We start from the raw sequence: 21,919 nt of genomic DNA on the forward strand, positions 1-21,919 counted from the left end.
GAAGAAGACAGTTGTTATGCAGGTCGTCTGTGGACACAGTTACTTTGTAGTCCCAGTCTGGAAGCTAAGAGTCGAGCACAATGGGGGCACTGGAAGTTTTTTTTTTGTAATAACTATGGCTGCTGCTTTGTGACATTGTTCAAAGTTTTCCATTAGTTGTTGGCAGCGCCTGTCTTCAAAACTAGTGTAGGCTTCATAGGACAGGGCTCATAAATGGGATCTGTCGGCAGCTGCAGCTTCTAGATCCCGGCTGGAGAGCGTAGGGTTTCCTTCATAGTGTCTTTATAGTGCTTGCGTCGATGACCTTGAGGTCTCCTTCCAGTCTTCAGTTCACTTTAGAGCAGCTGGTGAGGCATATGGTGGTTGTCCATTCTAATGACGTGTCCCACCCACTGAATGTGGGCTTTGATGATCAGGGACTCCAGGTTGGGGACACCGTTTTGCCAACGGATGGCATGCATGTGGAGTTTCTCCTGTTGTTTGATGTGATGTTGGTACAGAGTCGAGGTCTTGAGTCCATATAGGAGAGAAGAGATGACCACAGCTCTGTAGGTTTTCAGTATTGTGGACATGCTGATGTTGTGTTGATTGAGCACTCTGGTATGCAGCCTCCAAGGAGCCTGGGTGGCCTTGCTGATCCTGGAGTCAATTTCTTTTGCCCAAAGACCCATCACTCCAGATGATGCTCCCCAAGTATTTGAAGCTGTTTACATTTGTCAGCTGGGTGTTGTCAACAGCAATTTTTGGTTCAATGATGTTGGTATTTGGCCTGGACTGATGGAGTACTTCAGTCCTGTTCAGGTTGATGGTCAAGCCAAAGAGCATAGCATCTGAGAATTTGTTCAGCACAGTCATCAGCAAAAAGTGTTTCTTGAATGTCTGTGTAGGGGCACTTTGTCTGTGCGTTCAAGTGGCAAAGGTCAAAGAGAGAGCTGTCCAGTCGGTACCTGATGTGCACTCCCTCCTCCAGACCTTGGACAGCATGTGACAACATGTAAATGAAGAACCGATTGAACAGGATTGGTGCTAGTTTACAACCCTGCTTCACCCCATTAGAAATGGCAAATGCAGCTGATGTGTCACCACTGCAAAGGAATTGTCCTATTATTCCATCATGGAGCAGTTGAATAATTTTTATGAATTTAAACTTAATAAACTTAATATACTAATAAAGATAAAACTCTCCAGGCACGATAGGGAGACATTTTGGGAGAGTCACCCCAGTGGCGAATGACACCAGCCAGGTCTTCATCCTGGGTGCTGCCATTTTATTCAAACACAACTTTATTGAAACTTTATCCAAACACTTTCTGTGGGCATGGCATTCCACTGGCTGAATGCTTGCTCCCAAAGAGTTGTGTGTTGTTTTGGAGAACGTTTCCAATTTTAAACCGTAATTTAAACTTTTATTTAAAACTTTATTCTCATTTATTTAAATTTTTTATTTTTTTGCTAGTTGTTTGAGTTTCCAGTTGATTGAAAGCTGAATTTTACTGTATCATCAAATTTTGTGAAAAATCTGTTCTAGTTTTAAAGAAAACTCCAGTGATGAAATTTTTCAGTGTGGTGACTGAATCAGTTGCAATGTTTGATAAATCTTGGAAAGATGGAATATAATTTTGAATTGGTCTTGATGTAGAATTAGAAAATAGATTGAAAACCTTTTGTAATTTAAGTCGGAGTTCAAGGTGATGTTGCCACTGTTTCTGTAAGGGATACAAGAAATCCAAGATGTGTTGGTGAACTGGATCCATAATTTGCTTGGTGATGGGTAGAAGTGCTTTTCGTATTGAAAGTCTGTAACCAGTGGTGTACTGCATGGATCAGTGATGGGTGTGTTGATTAGCAAGTTTGTTGACAACATAAACTTTACTGGAGTATTATATGGTGACAAAGATTGTCAAAGGCTACAGAAGGATATACTGTCGATAATGTGTTGGGCAGGTTGATGGCAGGTGGAATTTAATCCTGACAAGTAAGTAAATGCATTTTGGAATGTCCATTTCTAAGAGAACATACACCTGTGCAGGGATGTCAGGAGTGTTGATCTCAGGAACCTTGGGTGCAATTTCATAGCTCCCAGAAAATGGCAACACAATCGATTGAATAGGGAAAAGGCATTAGGTATGCTTGATTTTGTAGGCTGATGCATTGTATATAAGAGTTGGTTTGTCTTGTTGCAGCTGTACAAAACATTGAGTAAGCTACACTTGGAATATTGTGTGCAGCTCTTGTTGCAACCTTGAGAGAGATTTTGGCATTAGAAAGAATGCAGAAGAGATTCACCAATTACAGGTGCCTAACCTCCTGTCTGGGATCGTCAGGACTGGACACCTGCTGTTCAGAATCTTCAGATTTTGGAATCATTTTAAAATGGTGATGCATTTAAGCAAATATGCTGTTTCAAAATTGCACAAAACAGGAGGCATGGGATGAATTTAGATAAAGACCATAAAAGACCATAATATCACAGCCATATTATCACTTCAAAATAAAAGTGGCTTAGACCTCTGTCCCTGGCCTCAGTGAAAAGGTGACTCTCAGCCCCGAGCACCTGGTGGGAGAGAAGGAGACTGCGGCTGGTTCAATACGGGAGCAATAGCCGTCTTCCGTATCCATAATCCCCATGCAACTGGAACCGCTCTGGCGCTGGCAGAGAAACTCCAGCTGCATGGGGGATTATGGGTAACGAAGATGGCCATTGTTCCTGCATTGAGCCGCCGCTGAGAGTGAACTCTGGGCTCAGCAGCACTGCACCCCTGCTGCCACGTCGGGAGTTAGATGGGCGTGGGGGAGCTGGATGGCCAGGGGCGAAGGACAGACGGCAAGGGTAGGAGCAAGGCAGTCAGGTACTTTCATTAAAGAAAAAAGTGCCTGTTTTTGGAGGTTGCCTGTGTTCGGAATCCCAGATAAAAGGTTAGGCACCTGTACTTGGAGGCCTTTAAATATAAGGAGAGATTGGATAGAATGAGTTAATTATCTCTGAAACATAAGAGGCTGAGGGATAATCTTCTAGAGATTTGTAAAATTGGGCAACAAAGATGAGTACATTTTTAGAGGACATGAGGTTAAGTAGATTTTTTTTTAAAATGTAGACATGTAGCACAGTAACAGGCTATTTTGGCCCGTGCAGTCCAATTAACCCACAACCCCACTACGTTTTTGAATGGTGGGAAGAAACCAGAGATCCCAGGGAAATCCCACGCAGTCATGGGGAGAACATACAAATTCCTTACAGACAGGGCAGAATTTGAACCCCAGTCTCGATTGCTGACGCTGTAACAGTGTTGTGCTAACCAATGCACCAACTGTGCTGTGTTGAGTAGGGAAAAATTTTAAGGAGATCTGAGGGGCAGGTTTTTCAGAGCGTGGTGGACACATAGGTCAGCGTAAGTGGTAGGAGGGTACAATTAAAGCATTTTACCGGCATTTGAACAGGTAGAAGGAAGCAATCAGAGAGATATGGGCCTTAATTCATCCTTATAAGATCAGTCTAGGTAGCATTCATGGTCAGCATGGATGAGGTGAGCCAAAAGGTCTGCTTCTGTCACGTTGTGATTCACTTTTGAAATCCCTACCTCCATCTAAATTTTTTTTGTCCTTGTGTGGCTTGTCATCTTTTAATTTTGCTGTGAACTGATGAAGTACCATTCTGCAATGATGAAGGTATTATCTAAATATGCATTTAAAAAAACGAGATGGCTGCAAGATTTCTGAGGTGGTTAGTTCCTGGTAGGAGGAATAGGTGGCAGAGTAAAATTAAGGTCATTGTCTTTTTCAGTCATAAAACAATGTTGCTTCCTTCATTTTCAAACATTATTTGTTGCTCTCTTTGGCTTGGCTTCGCGGACGAAGATTTATGGAGGGGGTAAAAGTCCACGTCAGCTGCAGGCTCGTTTGTGGCTGACCAGTCCGATGCGGGACAGGCAGACACGGTTGCAGCGGCTGCAGGGGAAAATTGGTGGGTTGGGGTTGGGTGTTGGGTTTTTTCTCCTTTGCCTTTTGTCAGTGAGGTGGGCTCTGCGGTCTTCTTCAAAGGAGGTTGCTGCCCGCCAAACTGTGAGGCGCCAAGATGCACGGTTTGAGGCGATATCAGCCCACTGGCGGTGGTCAATGTGGCAGGCACCAAGAGATTTCTTTAGGCAGTCCTTGTACCTTTTCTTTGGTGCACCTCTGTCACGGTGGCCAGTGGAGAGCTCGCCATATAACACGATCTTGGGAAGGCGATGGTCCTCCATTCTGGAGACGTGACCCACCCAGCGCAACTGGATCTTCAGCAGCGTGGACTCAATGCTGTCGACCTCTGCCATCTCGAGTACTTCGACATTAGGGATGAAAGCGCTCCAATGGATGTTGAGGATGGAGCGGAGACAACGCTGGTGGAAGCGTTCTAGGAGCCGTAGGTGATGCCGGTAGATGACCCATGATTCGGAGCCGAACAGGAGTGTGGGTATGACAACGGCTCTGTATACGCTTATCTTTGTGAGGTTTTTCAGTTGGTTGTTTTTCCAGACTCTTTTGTGTAGTCTTCCAAAGGCGCTATTTGCCTTGGCGAGTCTGTTGTCTATCTCATTGTCGATCCTTGCATCTGATGAAATGGTGCAGCCGAGATAGGTAAACTGGTTGACCGTTTTGAGTTTTGTGTGCCCGATGGAGATGTGGGGGGGCTGGTAGTCATGGTGGGGAGCTGGCTGATGGAGGACCTCAGTTTTCTTCAGGCTGACTTCCAGGCCAAACATTTTGGCAGTTTCCGCAAAGCAGGACGTCAAGCGCGGAAGAGCTGGCTCTGAATGGGCAACTAAAGCGGCATCGTCTGCAAAGAGTAGTTCACGGACAAGTTTCTCTTGTGTCTTGGTGTGAGCTTGCAGGCGCCTCAGATTGAAGAGACTGCCATCCGTGCGGTACCGGATGTAAACAGCGTCTTCATTGTTGGGGTCTTTCATGGCTTGGTTCAGCATCATGCTGAAGAAGATTGAAAAGAGGGTTGGTGCGAGAACACAGCCTTGCTTCACGCCATTGTTAATGGAGAAGGGTTCAGAGAGCTCATTGCTGTATCTGACCCGACCTTGTTGGTTTTCGTGCAGTTGGATAATCATGTTGAGGAACTTTGGGGGACATCCGATGCGCTCTAGTATTTGCCAAAGCCCTTTCCTGCTCACGGTGTCGAAGGCTTTGGTGAGGTCAACAAAGGTGATGTAGAGTCCTTTGTTTTGTTCTCTGCACTTTTCTTGGAGCTGTCTGAGGGCAAAGACCATGTCAGTAGTTCCTCTGTTTGCGCGAAAGCTGCACTGTGATTCTGGGAGAATATTCTCGGCGACACTAGGTATTATTCTATTTAGTAGAATCCTAGCGAAGATTTTGCCTGCAATGGAGAGCAGCGTGATTCCCCTGTAGTTTGAGCAGTCTGATTTCTCGCCTTTGTTTTTGTACAGGGTGATGATGGTGGCATCACGAAGAACCATTCTTTAAATACATTAAAATAAGTTATTGCTTTATATGTTGATTTTTTTTGTATCCATCTAAGATATGGTTTTAATGTGCATAATATGGAGGATAAATATGGGCTAGGTTAAGGTCAAGTTATCTTTAACATTAAGGTAGAGAATGATTAAACTGATGAATTGATGAATTATTTATTCAGTGATTTTTTTTAAAAATCGATCTTATGATGCAACTTTAATTCTTTTTATTGCAGTGAACTTTCAAATCTAATGAACCTTTACATGTCCTTTTTATATTAGATCTCAATGTTTGAGAAAGGAAAAGTTCCTAAGATTGTAAATCTAAGAGAAATAAAAGATGACATGCAGACTCTGTTTATCAACACTGCTGCTGACAGCTTTGAGTTTAAAGCACATGTAGAAGGCGAAGGAGTTGTGGAAGGAGTAATCCGTTATCATCCTTTCCTCTATGATAAAGAAACCTACCCTGAAGATGTTAGCTGCCCATTCTGTAAGAATTTTTTCATTTCAATAGTTAATATTGGGTGAGACTGAATTAGTTATTATTATTCTAACAGAAAAAAATTGAATGCATTTTCTTACATTTGTAAACTTTGAAAGAAGGAATAAGTTATTGCTTTATATATTGATTTTTTTTTGTCTTCATCTAAGATATGGTTTTAATGTGCATAATATGGAGGATAAATACAGGCTAGGTTAAGGACAAGTTATCTTTAACTTGAAAACAAAACTATATCATACCTTGCTAGAGTGGGAAGGGATTTCATAGACACAAGTCTTTGCTCACTGAAGCAGTGAGGTACACGACAAATGTAGTTTCTGACATTGAAAGATTAGTAGCTTAGTTATTAAATCAGCACTGATTTTTGACTTCATAGTCACTGCTTTTATTTTTAGATGATCCTTTTTTGCCTTCTACATATTGTAGGCCTTAATAATTAATCATTATGATTTTAATGAGCATCTTTCTAAATGCACATTATACAACAATACCTATAGTAATGTTGAAGATCTTTGTAATCAGCTTCATAAAATTTTGTGCAAATTTGTTAACAAATTTGGTTCATGTGAACTGTGAATTTTTCATGTCCAATGACAGGAGGAGTGGAGTAAAGGGAATTGGTGCTACATTTTTAACCTTTTACAGCTGAATACTTTTTACCTCTAGATGTGTCTGAAGATGATGAGGAAGACTGCTATTCTGTTGATAAAGGAGCGAGAGGGAAAAGACCAATATTTGAATGCTTTTGGAATGGAAGATTAATACCCTACACCACAGTGGAGGAGTAAGAATAAGTATAACTTGGTTTTCAGCAGTTCATTTTGATCCCGAGTTACTTATCTTTCTAGGATACAAATCCAGCAGGCGATTTAATACCAGTGTGCTGCAGCCAATTCAATCTTGATTTGGGACCGGTTTTAGTATTAAAGATTTTCTATTAATAAAATTTATTTATGTTGTTGAACAGAGATCAGGAAACATGAATGATATTCATCGCATTCTGTTGGCAAGGCGCCTAAATAATTGTGATAATGAAATGACTAACCCATTTGCACTTGACCAAAACAATGCAGATTAATGATTATTTAGCAATTCACAGGATAAGATGGAAATTTTAGGGGTGCTATGTGTGTCTGATGTAATTTTAGTGTGATATTTTAAATTTTCCATAATTCCTTATCCTACATTTATACTTTTGGAAAATTTGACTACTTTTTAAATGTCATAACTTATTTATTATATTCCGTACATGAATTTTGATCTGCTAGTCAACATATAGTTTTTTGCAATCCTTGCACCATACAGGATTTTGATATATAAAATTTGTAGTTAATTTTGTTTAAAAGTCTTCACAAAGTTAAAATATGAAAGTTTAAAATGGAAAATTTATATTTCCATACTTTTCAAGATTTAAAGTATTCAAACCTATTACTGAAATAAAGATTTGAATTTGGCAGTAGTACTGTATCACATGCGGTTTTAAGTTCTTAAACCAGTTACCCAAAGGACATATTGCTTCAAGTTTGATAATCAGGTGGTTGGGTGGGGAGAAGGGGTTAGGTTTGAATGTAGCCCACTGAGAATCTCAGAGCCTACAACTGTACCCATTTATTGAATGTTTTTATTTTTTTAAAAATATTTTTATTGAGTAACATAATCAAGTTAATAATAAAGCAAAGCAATATGATAACATCTGCATAGCATATAATTAAAGTAAATGGACAATAAATTAAAATTTTCACCCCTATTTGTTGAATATAATTATTTGTTAAAATGCGTATACATTTAGATCAGTTAAATAATAATTTCATCGGCTTGTACATTATCTCGATCAACTAGACAAGGTTGTCCTCTTTCACCAACGTTGTTTGCTTTGGTAATAGAACCTCTTGGTCAGGCTGTAATGCAAAATTTAGATATTAAATGCATTAAGATAGATGAACAAGAATATAAAATTAATTTGCTTGCTGATGATGTGTTGATATATCTAACATATCCTAAAGAATCTTTGAATGTATTGCAAAATTTACTAAATCAATATGGTATATTTTCAGGATATAAAGTTAATTCGGAGAAAAGTAAAATATTATCCAAATCTGATGAGGACTATACAGATTGTAGACAGATTACTAGATTTAAATGATCTAATAAAATTAAGTATTTAGGAGTTGTAGTTAATAGAGAATATCAGGATTTATATACACTGAATTATATATCATTGTTAAATAAGATTAAAATTGATTTACAGAAATGGAAAGACTTGCTATTAACTTTAATTGGGAGAGTAAATTGTATAAAAATGAATATTTATCCCCGTTAACAATATCTTTTTCCATGTATGATACCAAAGATATATTTTAAAAGAATTAAATAAAGTAATTTGATTATTTTTGTGAAAGGGTAAATTGTCTAGGGTTTCTATGTATAAATTAACATGGCGATATGAATGGGGAGGACTTCAATTACCACATTTTAAAAATTATTATGAAGCGGCACAGTTGAAATTTATTAATAGGTTATTTGATGTTCAACAACCACCTGTGTGGGCCAAAGTTGAATTAGATCAAATTTTTGAAAAAGTACTGAGTCAATTTATTTATAAATGGAATCCTTTATTGTTACACAAATATAAGTTACCAGCATTAAGGCATATATTTGATATTTGGTATAAGCGAGATCAACTTGTAGGTTCAAAGGGGAAAATTTCAGCTAAATCACTGTTGTATCAGAATAAATTAATTCTTTTTTCTTTAAATAATCTTTATTTGAAAAATTGGAAATTGAAAGGAATAATTACCATACCAGATTGTTTTGAGGCGGGTAAATTTTCTACATTTAGTAGATTACAAGAGAAATTTGGTACTTCTTTAAACTTTTTTTGGCCTATTATCAAGTTGGAGATTTTTTGCAAATACATTTTGGTAAGGATTTAATTTTACCAAGTCAATCTAAGTTTGAGAATTTAATAGTTGATAAGGAAACAAAAGGGTTTATAGGTTGTTGCACAAAAAGATGTTGGGCTATATAAGACAAAGATGGGAGAAAATTTTAAATATTGAATTGTCTTGGGAGGAATGGTCAAATAGGTGTACTGATAGTGTAACAAAATTAATTAATGTGAGATATAGTATGGTTAATTATAAATTTTATCCATCAATTATATTTGACTCCTGAGAAATAGAAGGAATATGGGTTTAGTTTAACAGATTTGTGTTTTACGTATGGAAAAGAGACGGGTACTTTTATGCATTCTGTATGGATGTGTAAGAAAGTTAAATTCTTTTGGGAAAAAGTTATAAATTTTTTGAGAGATTTATTTAAAATTGATTTGCAAATGGATCCAATGATGTGTTTATTGGGTTATATGAATGCTGTTATTCCAGGATTGGCTGATAAGTCACAATTGATGTTTTTGCGATTGGGGTTAGCGGTAGCAAGAAAATGTATAGTGATAACTTGGAAAGATGATGTAGAATTGAATATACAAAGATGGCGTAATGAATTGCAATCGTGTTTATATCTGGAAAAAATAACATAATTTGCAAAATAATTATCTTTTTTTGTTAAAATGTGGAGTTTATATTTGGAATATATGGCTATAGATTTTAAGTAAATGATATGTAAAGAGTTGGCACGTTGATTAATTTTAAATGTTTAAAACGTTTTTTTGTGTAAGGCTCCATGGGATGAGGGAAGATGGCTGAGATAGTGTAGGTTAGTAGAGGAGGGGTGGGGGGATATTATACTTTTTTTCTCTTTTCATTGTATTTGTACTTTTGTATTTTGTCTTTTTGTAATGTTTTATAAAATTCTTAAATAAAAATTACAAAAAAAAGATAAATAATATAATAAACCTCATTATACCATAACATAATATCTAAAAAAATACTATCTAGGATGATGATAATTAAACCCCATAAATCCATTTATCTAAAAGAAATTTAAAAAATACCTAAAACGAATACTAATCTAACCCCTCCTTCTAATCAAGGTTATAATAAAAATACAAAGATGGATCAAGTCGTGACCTCCAGAAGACGGACTAGAGCACCCATATCCTCTAAAAGTGCCATTTATGATAGCATTCTATAAATGGGCCCCATACCTTTTCAAACTGAAACTTTTTATCTTTAATATTATACCTAATTCTCTAAACTTGAGTATGTCATTACATCATGTCATCACTGCATGAGTCGGTGCGGTGAGAGTTTATCTTTCCATTTCATTAAAACTGCTCATCTGGCTATCAACATACTAAAAGCTAAATCTTTCTCTTGAGGTGCTGATAAAAGTTTATCCTGTTCAAGCAAATAACCAAACCGGCAAATTAAAGTGCATGGATCTAATTTAATCTTAAAAATCATTGATAAAGAATGAAAAATATTCTGCCAATATCTTCCTAATTTAGGACATTGATAACAGGATTTTGAATGTTATGTTAAAGTTGTATAAGACATAGGTGAGGCAATATTTGAGTATTGTGTGCAGTTTTGGCCACCTATCTACAGGAAAGATATCAATAGTGCAGAAAAGATTTACTAGGATGTTGTCTGGACTTCAGGAACTGAGTTACAGTGAAAGATTAAATGGGTTAGGACTTTATTCCCTGGTGCATAGAAAAATGAGGGGAGATTTAATAGAGGTATTTAAAACTTTGAGACGTCTAGACAGTAAATGTAGATAGAAGGCTTTATCCATTGAGGGCAGGTGAGATACAAATCAAAGGACATGGGTTAACGGTGAAAGGCAAAAAGTTTAGGGAGAACTTCAAACAGAGTGGTGAGAGTGTGGAACAAGCTGCCAGATGAAGTGGTGAATGCTGGCTCAATTTTAACATTTAAGAAGAATTTGGACAGGTATGTGGATGGGGCAGCTATGGAAGGCTATGGATTGGATACACATCAGTAGGACTAGGCAAAAAAAATGGTTTGGCATAGACGAGAAGGGCCAAAGGGGCCTGTTTCTGTTCTACAATGTTCTGTGGTTCCCAAAACCTACGAATCAGTGAGACCAAAAATTTTATACTTATCACAAAATGGATCAACATTTCAAGAAACAGGATAATTTGAGTTTGGACGTATCTATTCTGCATACCACCTTAAATTGTAATAAACAGTGCCTTGCACAAAATGAAGAATCATTGATCAAACTAAGAGTGGAATACCAATCCTCATCTGAAAAAGTTATGTTAATATCATTATAAATATGTGATAGCAATCCAGTGTTAACAAGATCAAAAATTACATCAAGAATATTTGAGTCTGCAATTCGAGGAAAAGCATTTAATTTAGACTGAACAAAATTCCTAACTTGCAAATATCTATTTAAAAAAAAAAGTTTTTGTCCTTAAAAATACTGTTAAAATTATTTTTAGTGGGTTATATTTAAAGATAATATATTGCAAAATTTTTCACTAGATGGTTTTCCTGCTCAAGTCTTCTCTTAAAATGTCAAAACCCAAGTAAAGCTTAAACAATGGCTTCACAATGTCAAACGGTGTTTCAAATTGAAACTATACATTATAACCATTCATTAATATGTAGTGTTATGTCATAGAGTCTTCAATTTATCCTGACAAGAATAACAAACGTTAATCCTTGCTTTTCTAGTTTTGAGTTTTGTGCACCTCCTAAGAAACGAGGAGTTGTGGCAGTGGAATGTTTCAACAGGATATCTGGTGTGCTTTTCACCAATGATAAATTTCAAGTCAGCACCAATAAGTTGACGTTCATGGATTTAGAATTGAAGTTAAAGGATAAGAACACGCTTTTCACACGCGTTGTGAATGGCCAGGTAATAAAACCTAATTTATTTGGTTAAGAGTACATGATTGTGTATTTTTATTTACACTAAATGGCATTTGTCTTAAAGTGAGTTCATTGTGTTTTTACAATTCATCCCTTATTCTGTCCATAGGCAGGGCACCTTTGACTATTTTAACAAATGCATTTCAGTTACATTTTCCAGTCAGAAGTGAAAAACTTGGGCCAAGTGGGTCGATCTGTTGTGTAAATTACATATGCTTTTGTAAAGGACTTCTAACAGTTTTCTGACTTGTAGGACCTGTGGAGGGATAGAGGCAAGTTCAGTGATTTGTTGGGGGGATGGTGAGAAATGTGGGATTAACTTCTTAGCGGTAGTGCTTGAATGTTTTAAATGTTGTTTGAAGATGTCTATTTTGATCTAGAAGCTCAATGTGAGGGCACAATAAATGGTTTGAGAAAATGCATGTGATGATACTCTTTAATACAAAGGGTATGGTATGCAAGGGTGAAGTGTTTTGTTATGTGCTGGTGGTTTGGTCAGTCTACAGAGTATTGTGAACAGATTTTGGTTTTATTTTAAGGAAGAATAAACATGCCATGGATTTGGTACTCTGGATTAATTTATGAAATGGAGAGTTGTCCTTTGAGAAAGAAAACTAACTGAAATAAACGCAAATGAGATTAAAAGAATGGTCAATTGAGACAGTAGAAGATACAACTTTTAAATTTAATTTTCTTTTTAAATTTAAATTGAGACATACAGCATGGTAACAGACCATTTTGGCCATGAGTCCATCCCACCCAATTTACACCCCCATTAACCCACACCTCCAGTATGTTTTGAACGGTGAGATGAAACTGGAGCCCCTGGAGAAAACCCATGCAGACATGGGAGAACATAAAGTCCATACAGACAGCACAAAATTCAAACCCCAATCTGATCCCAATCGCTAGCGCTGTAAAAGCGTTGCGCTAATCGATACACCAACTGTGCTGCCCCAGGGGATCTTTCAGAAACTAGAATGAATGTGTTATAACCAAGAGAAATTTCAAGGGAACAATGCCATGGAAATTAAGGAAAGATGGCAATTCATTTAAACAGAAATCAGCAGTTGGAATGGAGGGAGGAACTTAGGAAATTACTTTCATCAGAGCAGTGATGCTGAATAAACTGCTGGAGCTACAGGCTGATGAGCATTATCCAAGGATGTCAGAAATGTGTAGTGAGATAGTTGAGATGGTTTTAATTTTCCCTTGATGTGAAGATAGTAAATCTAACACTCTCAGGCAAGAAGAGGAGAGTTGGAAGCTATAGACCAGTTAATATAAGCTCTGTCCTTCAAGAAAATGTTGGAAGATATTAAACAGATATTAAACATTAAAGACAGGGAACTTTTACGATGGAAAAGTTTTGACCAACTCATTAGAGTTGAAGAAATAATATGTTTTGTGGCTGATGGGAAATTGTGGAAGTATTAAAGTTTGCAAAATATTTGATAAGGTAGTGCATCAAAGATTTCGTAAAATATTATTCTCTACATAACGAGTTTTTTAAGTTGGCATATTGGTTTTCAAACAAGAAACAAAGTTTTGTGGTGGGAAGATTAGTGAGTAGTGTATCTTACCTTTTTACAGTATCTGGATGATTTGGAAGAATGGACTGAAACTATTGCTCAATTTGCTGATGGTACAAAAACAGTAAAGCAAGATGTGAAGAGGACATAAAGTTAGTGTGTGGGGAAGATCTTTTATCTAAAAGAAAGAAAAGAATTGGTAGGAAAAACATTATAAACAAGTATTTTATCATAAATATTGTTGAGAAATTGAATTGCCCTGGTTGATGATGATTTGCAAAAGAAGAGTGAGGCAGGAAAGTTAGGAAAGGTATCAGTGTTATAGTTTATTGCAAAGGTAGTTATATACATAATGTGGAGAGGATCTGCTTTAATTCTACAAGTTATTAGAGAGACCACATCTGGAATTCTGCATACAAGATTGGTCTCTATTTTTAAGCATTCTGAAAATCTATCGGAAGCAGTTCAGAGTTGGCATACTAAGTGATTTACTGGGGAAATATAAGATTGTAATGACTGTCAGAGCTGATGTGGAACCTGGGCGAAATGTAAGGAAATATGAAACTGATTCCTAAAATGGGCAGGTTATCTTGCCATGAAAGGTCAGGCTGGCTTGTATCTATTGAGGGTTTAAAAGAGTGAGTAAAATAAGATCATTAATCTTTGAAGCACTCTTCCTTGGTGGTGGAATTTTTCTTTAAGCTTTAAGGAAGTGGTAAATGAGGGAGTGAATTGTTACTGGTTTTGGGGGGAGGGTGCACAGGAGGGTGGTGGGGAGTATAGTATTGGTGTTGCCATTGAATTTGGCTATCGTCTTAAATGGTGAAGTAGGCTTAGGGGACTAAGTTGTATGAGAGAGCAAAATGGGCTTCTGCTTCCTTGAAATTTGAATGAATGGTCTCATTGAACTCTAGGATTTTGAGGCTTGGCTGGTAGATGCCAAGAAGATATTCCTTATTTTCTGTCTTGGCAGTCTCCAGCCAGATAGCATCAAATTTGACCTCCAATTTCCAGTAACACCCTTCCTCTGCTCTTTTCCTGCTTTTGCTGGTCCCATTCCTCTTCTTTTCCTTCTCTTTCTTCTCCTGCCCTTGCTACCTGCCTGCCACTCACACCTTCCCTCTTCCAACTCTCCACCTTCTCTTCCTCTTATTAATGGACCCTTTCCTCCTAACACCTTTTTTCCCCCCATTTCTCCCCCTCCCATCTATCACCTGCTGGCCTGTGCTTCTCCCCCACCACCACCCCCCCCCCACCCCCCACACACACACCACCCTTTTGTTTAGGCATCTGCCTGTTTCTTCTTATTCCTAATGCAGGGTTTTGGCACAAAAAATTGACTTTCTATTGCTTCCCATGGATGCTGCCTAACCTGCTCAGTTCCTTCAGCTTTTTATGTTTTGCTCCAGTTTTCCAGCATCTGCAATTATCTTGTTTCAAGCAGATGTTTTTCTCTGGTAATGGAATCTAGAACTAGGATAACGAGTCTTGCGCTAAACACAGTTGAGAAGGAATATTTTTCCCCCCACTGGAAGTTGTTAATCATTGGAATTCTGAACCCCAGAGTTGTCAATGCTGAGAGATTAGGAATATTCAAGGTTGAGAGGGGTTTTGGGACTACTGAATTTTGCATATTATAAAATGCCAGGAAAGATTAGATAAAACATAATCCTAATAGTTCATCAATATTGAGGGCTTTCATGGATTACTATTTCTAACTGAATACTTGAACTGTTTTGTCATCTTGACTATTTTAATTCTGTTCCTTTTAGTTTTGCATCTTAAAATGAGGTTTGGTAAAATCTTATAATTTACTGCCCAAATAATTCCTATGAGTTCCCACTTTCCTAGTACAATACCCTATATCCGAAATGCTTGGGATCAGACTGAAACAAACCCAAAACAGCACAGTACCATCAGCAAAATACTTGTATCAACTCGTATGTGTAAGCAGAAATAATGTTTAATATGTACCAAAAAAAACTTTCTGCCGCAAGTCCCTGACACCTCCCAACCACCACCGATCCCCAACTATGGTCCCTGTTCCTGTCCAAAGTCCCTGGTCCTGCCCAGGAGTCCAAGGTGGCGACTTCGATGTGGACAGCACCGCACAGATGCGGACAGCACCGCACAGTTGTCACCAACTCCAGCTGCAACTGATGCTGAAGACTTGGACCCAGCTCTTTTTAGCATCTTCCCAGCCAGATGCAAAGATTTTGGGTTTTTTTTTCAACTATTATTGTAATCAAATCAACACCTACAGAATGTCAGAGCACCGTATGGGCAAGTCAGGTGGTGAATTGTTTCAACTTGTAAGTCATGGGAGTGCTTAAAAAAAAGTTTGGTTTTGGGATCTTTTTAGGTATTCAGATCTTCGGATACAGGGTACCCGACCTGTATTGCCATTGTGGAAGGGTTTGTATAAAAGAGGGCAGAAAAATGTTGAAAAGCATAATTAATTTGCAGGCAATAACAAAAGTGATTATTCTGTGATGGCCAGATTTCAACCTCCCCCTCTGATTTGATGTCCAAGCCACCTGTGGAATGAGCAGCCTTCTATATTCCTAAAAATATAGGTTGAATTGTTAAGTTGTAGTGTAAAAGTAACTTATGTTTATATGTTGAGGATCCTTAAGTATCAATGTCATTATTTCTCAATTTAAGATGTCGAGCAAGCAACGACAGGATATCCTGCAGGGTAAAGTCAAGTCTCCAGTCAAGTGCAGAGTACTAGGCAAGGAAGTAATTTTTGATGCCAAGGCAAGTTCATAAGGAAAGTGATTTGTATCTAAATTTTACAAAGATCCAGGCCTTGTGAAGGATTAAGCTTAAAATAGCACATTGGGTGGACTAACAACAATTTCACGTGAACACTGTTACTATTCAAGTCTTGTATTATCCATGTTTGCATACATTTTTGGTATTAATTATGCTAAGTCAATATCTGTGAATGTTTTGTTTTTAATGAAAGCACCTTTATAAAAAAAGCATCATTTTAATATAACTTGCTGTCTGCTTCTCTCTCCAAGAAGCACCACCACCCCATCCTTAAAGTAAAAAAAATATTCAAACATGTCCTTCAGATCTACCCTTTGATTTTAATTAAATCAGGCACAGGTGATGTGTATTATTCACTTCATGAAATAATCAAATGTATATCCAGGCAGATTCATGAATGGCATAATCATGTGTGTCTCAAGATATACCTGTCCATGCATCTCAAGTGATGAGACAGTCTATTGAAAAAAAACATAAATGAGGCAGTCTACTTAAAAGGGTATTGGAAATACTGAAACTTACATCCTGGAGCCAGATTCTCTTCATAAAAAGCAGGTAGATGCAAAGCTTTGTTTGCTCATGATCTGTAGTTACTTGTGTTTACCACATCTGTCACACCCTTTTTGGTTTTATAGATCATGCACTTGATTTTTTTTTAAAAGTTGAATCAAGTGCATATCTAATACAATCAGAATTTATTGTCATGAATGTGTCACAAATTTATTGTTTTGTGACAGCATCACAGTGCAAACATTTATATAAACCACCTTACAAAATAAATAAAAATAGTGCAAGAAAAAGAAAAAAGTCAAAGGTGGATTCTGTGGTTCAATGTTCGTTCACGGCAGAGGGGAAGAAGCTGTCCTTGTACCACTGAGTGCTCATCTTCAGGCTCCTGTACCTTTTCCCCTGATGGTAGCAGAGCGAAGTGGGCGTGGCCTGGGTGGTGGGGGTCCTTGAGGATAGATGCTGTTTTGGTAAGACATCACCTCATGTAGATGTTTTTGATGGAGTGAAGACTAGGGCCCATGAAGTCGCAGGCTGAGGTAACAACCGTCTGGTGTTTTTTCTTGTCCTGAGTATTGGCACCTCCATACCAGACAGTGATGCGAACAGCTATAATGTTCTCCATGGTGCACCTGTAGAAGTTTTCAACAGTCTTTGGTGATGAACCGAATCTTCTCAAACTGATCACAAAGTATAGCCACTGGCAAGCCTCCTTCATGATTGCATCGACATGGATCCTCCAGGACAGATTTCTCGGAGAGTTGAAACCTAGGAATTTGAAGTTCCTGACCCTCTTCCACTGCTGATGCCTTGACAAGGGCAGGTTCATATACTCCTGATTTCTACAATCATCTTGGTTTTGCCATTGTTGAGTGCAAGGTTGTTGTAACACCACTCAACTAGTGATCGATCGCCCTCCTTGCTGTCGGTGATTTTGCTGATGACCGTGGTATCATTGGCAAATTTGTAGATAACATTTGAATTGTGCCAAGTCACACAGTCATGGGTGTAGAGAGTAGAGCAATGGGTTAAGCACACATCTTTGAGGTGCACGTGTGTTGATTGTCATTGAGGAGGAGGCATTGTTTTCAATTTGTACTTACTGTGGTCTGATGTGTGTGACAGACCTATCACCCATGTATAGAGTTACAGTATCTAGAGTATGTAATGACTGTGCTTACAGCGGTTGGCTGAGAGCTTAGCCACGCCTACTGTCTGGGCCTTAAAGAGTTGTGTCCCTAGCCAGGTCGGATCATTCCGGACTGGTCCGCCACCTGTGAAGAGCTCCTGTCTTTTGCTAATAAAAGCCTTGGTTTGGATCAACAAGTCTTTGGTTCTTTCGACAAGTTCTACAATGTGGAAGTCAAGGGTCCAGTTGCAGAGATGGGTGTAGAGACCTAGGGTTTGGAGCTTATTGACCAGCACTGAGGGAAGGCTGAGCTGTAGTCATTGAAGAACAGCCATATGCATGAGTTGCTGTTTTTGAGGTGATCAAGAGTGGAGAGCCAGTGATACTGCGGCTGCTGTGAGAAATTGTTGATTCTGGCCATGACCAGCCTCTCAAATCATTTAATCAAAGTAGGCATTGGTGCTACTGGGCGATGGTCATTGAGGCAGCACCCTCTGCTCTGGGTTGATTGATGCCCATTTGAAGCTGGTGGGAACCTCTCACTGTAGCAATGAGAGGTTGAAAATGTCCCTGAACACTCCGGTTAGTTGGAACAGATCTTCAGTACCTTACTAGGTACGCCATCAGGGCATGATGCCTTGCGAGGGTTCACCCTCTTGAATGATGTTCTGATGACCTCAGAGACAGATAGCAGACGATATTCTCTTAGGCACTGTTGAGTTCTCAAAGGAGGCATAGAAATTATTCAGCTCATTGGGTAACAGCCATCTATGGTGTTCACCCTTGCTTTGTAGGATGTAATGGCTTGCAATCCCTGCCATAGCTGGCATGTATTTGTCTCTAGCTTTTCCGGAATTCCTTCTATGTTGCCGAGATAGCCTTCTGCAGGTTGTACCTGAACTTCCTGTAGAGATTTGGATCACGGGCCTTAAACACCCTAGATCTCTCCTTCAGCAGGATGTTTTGCTCTGAAATTGTGAATGTTGTCATTTGGAGGAATTTGGTTAACTTTTATAATTAAAATGTATCTGGCTCATATCCTTGTAACACAGAGGGTTTACCTCACTAGTCAAACGGGAAACTCCGCTGGTTCGAGGTAATAGGTCGAAGATCACTGTCTTGTCAATGAAAATCAGACCTATACACAGACTAAACCCTTTTCTGATTGGCCATCTTCTCACCTGATATCATATTACTCAATACCCCAGACAAAGCCACCTTTTGGTCATGTTCCCCTGAAGTCACCTCTCTCGATGCCTAGGCCAGCTTTCAGCCCAGGAGTATAAAAAATGAGCATGTTCTCAATTGCTCTCTCTTTCTCTTTTTGAAGATGCCAAGCTCGACTGTGGAATTGCCCTTTTTAAGTCAGTGCTGAAGCATCCATTGTAAGGAGTATACATTTGGGGTTGGGGTTCAAATTTGAGTGCACACGTGATTCACTGGTTTAACTGTACATAGTCAAATTCTGTTCAGGTGCTCCTCAACTTACAATGGGGTTAGGTTCCAGCAAACCCAAGTTGAAAAAAAAATACTACACTACCATTTTTAAATTAAATTTTTAATACCTTTATTCCACACTGAAAAAACTATTAATCCACAGAGCTGAAAGCACACTGGGTTTAAAGAATGTTTGAGTTGAGTCAGCATCATGTATACTGTACAATATCTCACCCAGTATTGTGAAAAAGTAGCGTACCACCTATCACAAGTGCCTGAACAGATCGGAATTCAAAATTGAAAGTACAAAATCGAACAGTCGGAATTTTGAAAAATTGTAAGTCGGACCATCGTAAGTAGGGGAACACATACATTGGGTGGGGGGTGGGGAGGGGAGGAATGTGGGGAGCTTGGCAGATACTGTTTGTTTTGATCCTTAGTGGTCTAAAACCTACCCTGGATTTTTGTAGTTTAGTTACCTTGCCTGCGAATGAAATCAGTTCACAGGTGGGCATTCTGTCTTCAGTTTTGCATTCACTCCCAGTTGTAAATAAACAGCTGTAACACTTTGAACTCTGAATCTGTTACCTCTGCCCACACCACCACAATCCTAAACTTGGCTCGTATAGTTTGTGAAATGTCCAGAAGTTGTATCACTAAATAAACGTTTCTTATTTATTTTATTTTTCTGTCCTGAATTCTTAATCTGTTCCTTCCCAGGAAGAAATAGCTCACTCCAAACATTTGTGGAATGCAAACATTCCACAAATGTTTGCAGTGTTAAGAATTATCGTTGCAATTGCAAAAAAATTGCTGGAGGAACTCAGCAAGTCATGCAGTGTTCTTTGTGTAGCAAAGATAAAGATACATAACCAATGTTTCTGGTCTGAGCCCATTGGTTCCAAACACATTCCATTGACATAAACTTTCCCTTGAGGCCACTCCCCTTGTTTCCCTCTCTTCCCCATCCCTCCGTCTCCATTCCTCCAGGTCTGCACCCCCTGCCCTCTCCATACAGAGAACTATCTCTTTCCCCACCCCCCCCATGACTTCTCAGCTTTTTTTCTCTTTGCATCCCAACCATATCCATCTATGGCCTTGCCTGTGGGCTTGTGCTTCTCCCCCCCACTTTATTTCAGGAACCTGCCTTCTTTTTGCTCATTCCTTAATGAAGGGGTCAGGCTATAAATGTCAGTTATGTTTCCTTATCTTTGCTACATAAATAACACTGCATCGCTTGCTAATTTTTCTCAGCATATTTGGGGAAATGTGTTAAAATTCTTTATGCAGTGCTTTAGTCATTCAACTTAATAAAAGCTAGGAATAAAATGAGAATACTGGAAACAAAGCAGATATGACAGCATCTATGGAAAGAGACATTGTCAGCATTTTGAGTTGGAGGTTCTGTCAGAGCTATACTCAGGACCTGAACTGTTGACCTGGTTTCTCTTTCAACAGATGATATATGGCCTGAATGTTTCAATTTTCTGTTTATTTCAAATTTTTAGTGTGTATAGATTTATTAAAATGCTGCTGGCAATGTCACTACTAGTCATTGCTATCTTTGGGGGTGTGGACATCCATTGAATATATCTGAGGCCTGAAAGGCAGCCAACATCATAAAGGATCCCCATCACCCTATTCACATCACAACCTCTTCTCATTGCTACCTTTGGGCAAAAGGTACAGAAGCCTGAGGACCAGCACCTCTAGTTTCAAGAATAACTTCTTTTAAACAGCTATCAGATTCATGTACCTCTCGTATTTGCAGTAATCACAGACACCTCTGACACCACCAAAGTATTGTTTTACTATTGTATAGTCCCTTTTTTAACACTGAATATTTATTGCCTTTTTTGTATTTACTGTCTTTAGTGCAAATTAATATGTAATTTTTGTAATTTTTTTTAAACCAAGTACCTATTTGGCTGCAGCAAATAAGAATTTTGATGCAGATGTACATTGTACAATCTAGACGACAATAAATTTGATCATTATCAAGATCAATTTCCTTTATTGTCATGTACTAAAACAGATGTAATATTACACAAAATCGACTTTAGTCTGCTGTAAGACAGACAAAGTTTCTCCATTAACAGAAATATTCCTTACATTCATAGATAGAGAAGCAAAAGAGACATAGTCACTGTATCCATGGTTTGGCCTCCAGCGCTCACAGTCACTCCACCTTCAGTCCATTGGAAACCCAAGCTCCAGATCAAAACCTTCACCATCAGGAAGCTCCTTTGGCATTGTCTTGCATCCTGGTTCCGATACCTTGTACCCCTTTAGCCAATCACAAGCCTGTCTCCAGCAGTGTATTGCCTGTTGTGAGTCCTTTGATTCAGTCGCCCATAGCCTGCATTGGTTTCTGGCCTGAGTCACCAACAATCTGCTGCCGCCTGTGTGTTCTTCATCCACAGGGCCTGTCGCTGGTGCTCCGCCATGGTCACCTCCATAGGGTCATCTCTGCTTCTCTTTCTCAAACAGGGTATGGTCTCCCTGTCTTCTGGTGTCTTGTGCCAGTCCTCTGTAACCCTTGATGCTGCTGGCAAATGTAGGTGCTGCCGTCTTCAATTCAGACTTCTTATCACAGGATTTTAAAATAAACCACCATCAGCTTCTTTAACAGGCTGTTTAAAGCTTGTATGGAGTTGTTGGTGGATGGAATGGGCGGTGGAACCCTGCGGAGGAGCATGGTCTCCTCTCTTCATGGGTCAGTGGTAGCGGTAGTACTGCCATTGCTATTTTTGATTAATTATCAT

General features: G+C 38.8%; 1 protein-coding gene across 6 annotated transcripts in view; it reads left to right on the forward strand.

Annotated features, from left to right (window-relative positions):
- Positions 1-21,919, forward strand: part of smchd1 (structural maintenance of chromosomes flexible hinge domain containing 1) — a 196,435-nt gene that overhangs the window by 53,275 nt on the left and 121,241 nt on the right. For 5 of the 6 annotated variants that reach the window (XM_069921732.1, XM_069921734.1, XM_069921737.1 and 2 more), the window contains 4 exons: positions 5,742-5,952; positions 6,631-6,748; positions 11,574-11,757; positions 15,968-16,063. In XM_069921732.1, the coding sequence (XP_069777833.1) occupies positions 5,742-5,952; positions 6,631-6,748; positions 11,574-11,757; positions 15,968-16,063 (609 nt within the window). The remainder of the gene's footprint in view (positions 1-5,741; positions 5,953-6,630; positions 6,749-11,573; positions 11,758-15,967; positions 16,064-21,919) is intronic. The other variant, XM_069921733.1, reaches the window with a different exon arrangement.

This window comes from Narcine bancroftii, chromosome 2, assembly GCF_036971445.1.
Source record: "Narcine bancroftii isolate sNarBan1 chromosome 2, sNarBan1.hap1, whole genome shotgun sequence".
In the NCBI taxonomy this organism is placed as follows: Eukaryota; Metazoa; Chordata; class Chondrichthyes; order Torpediniformes; family Narcinidae; genus Narcine; species Narcine bancroftii.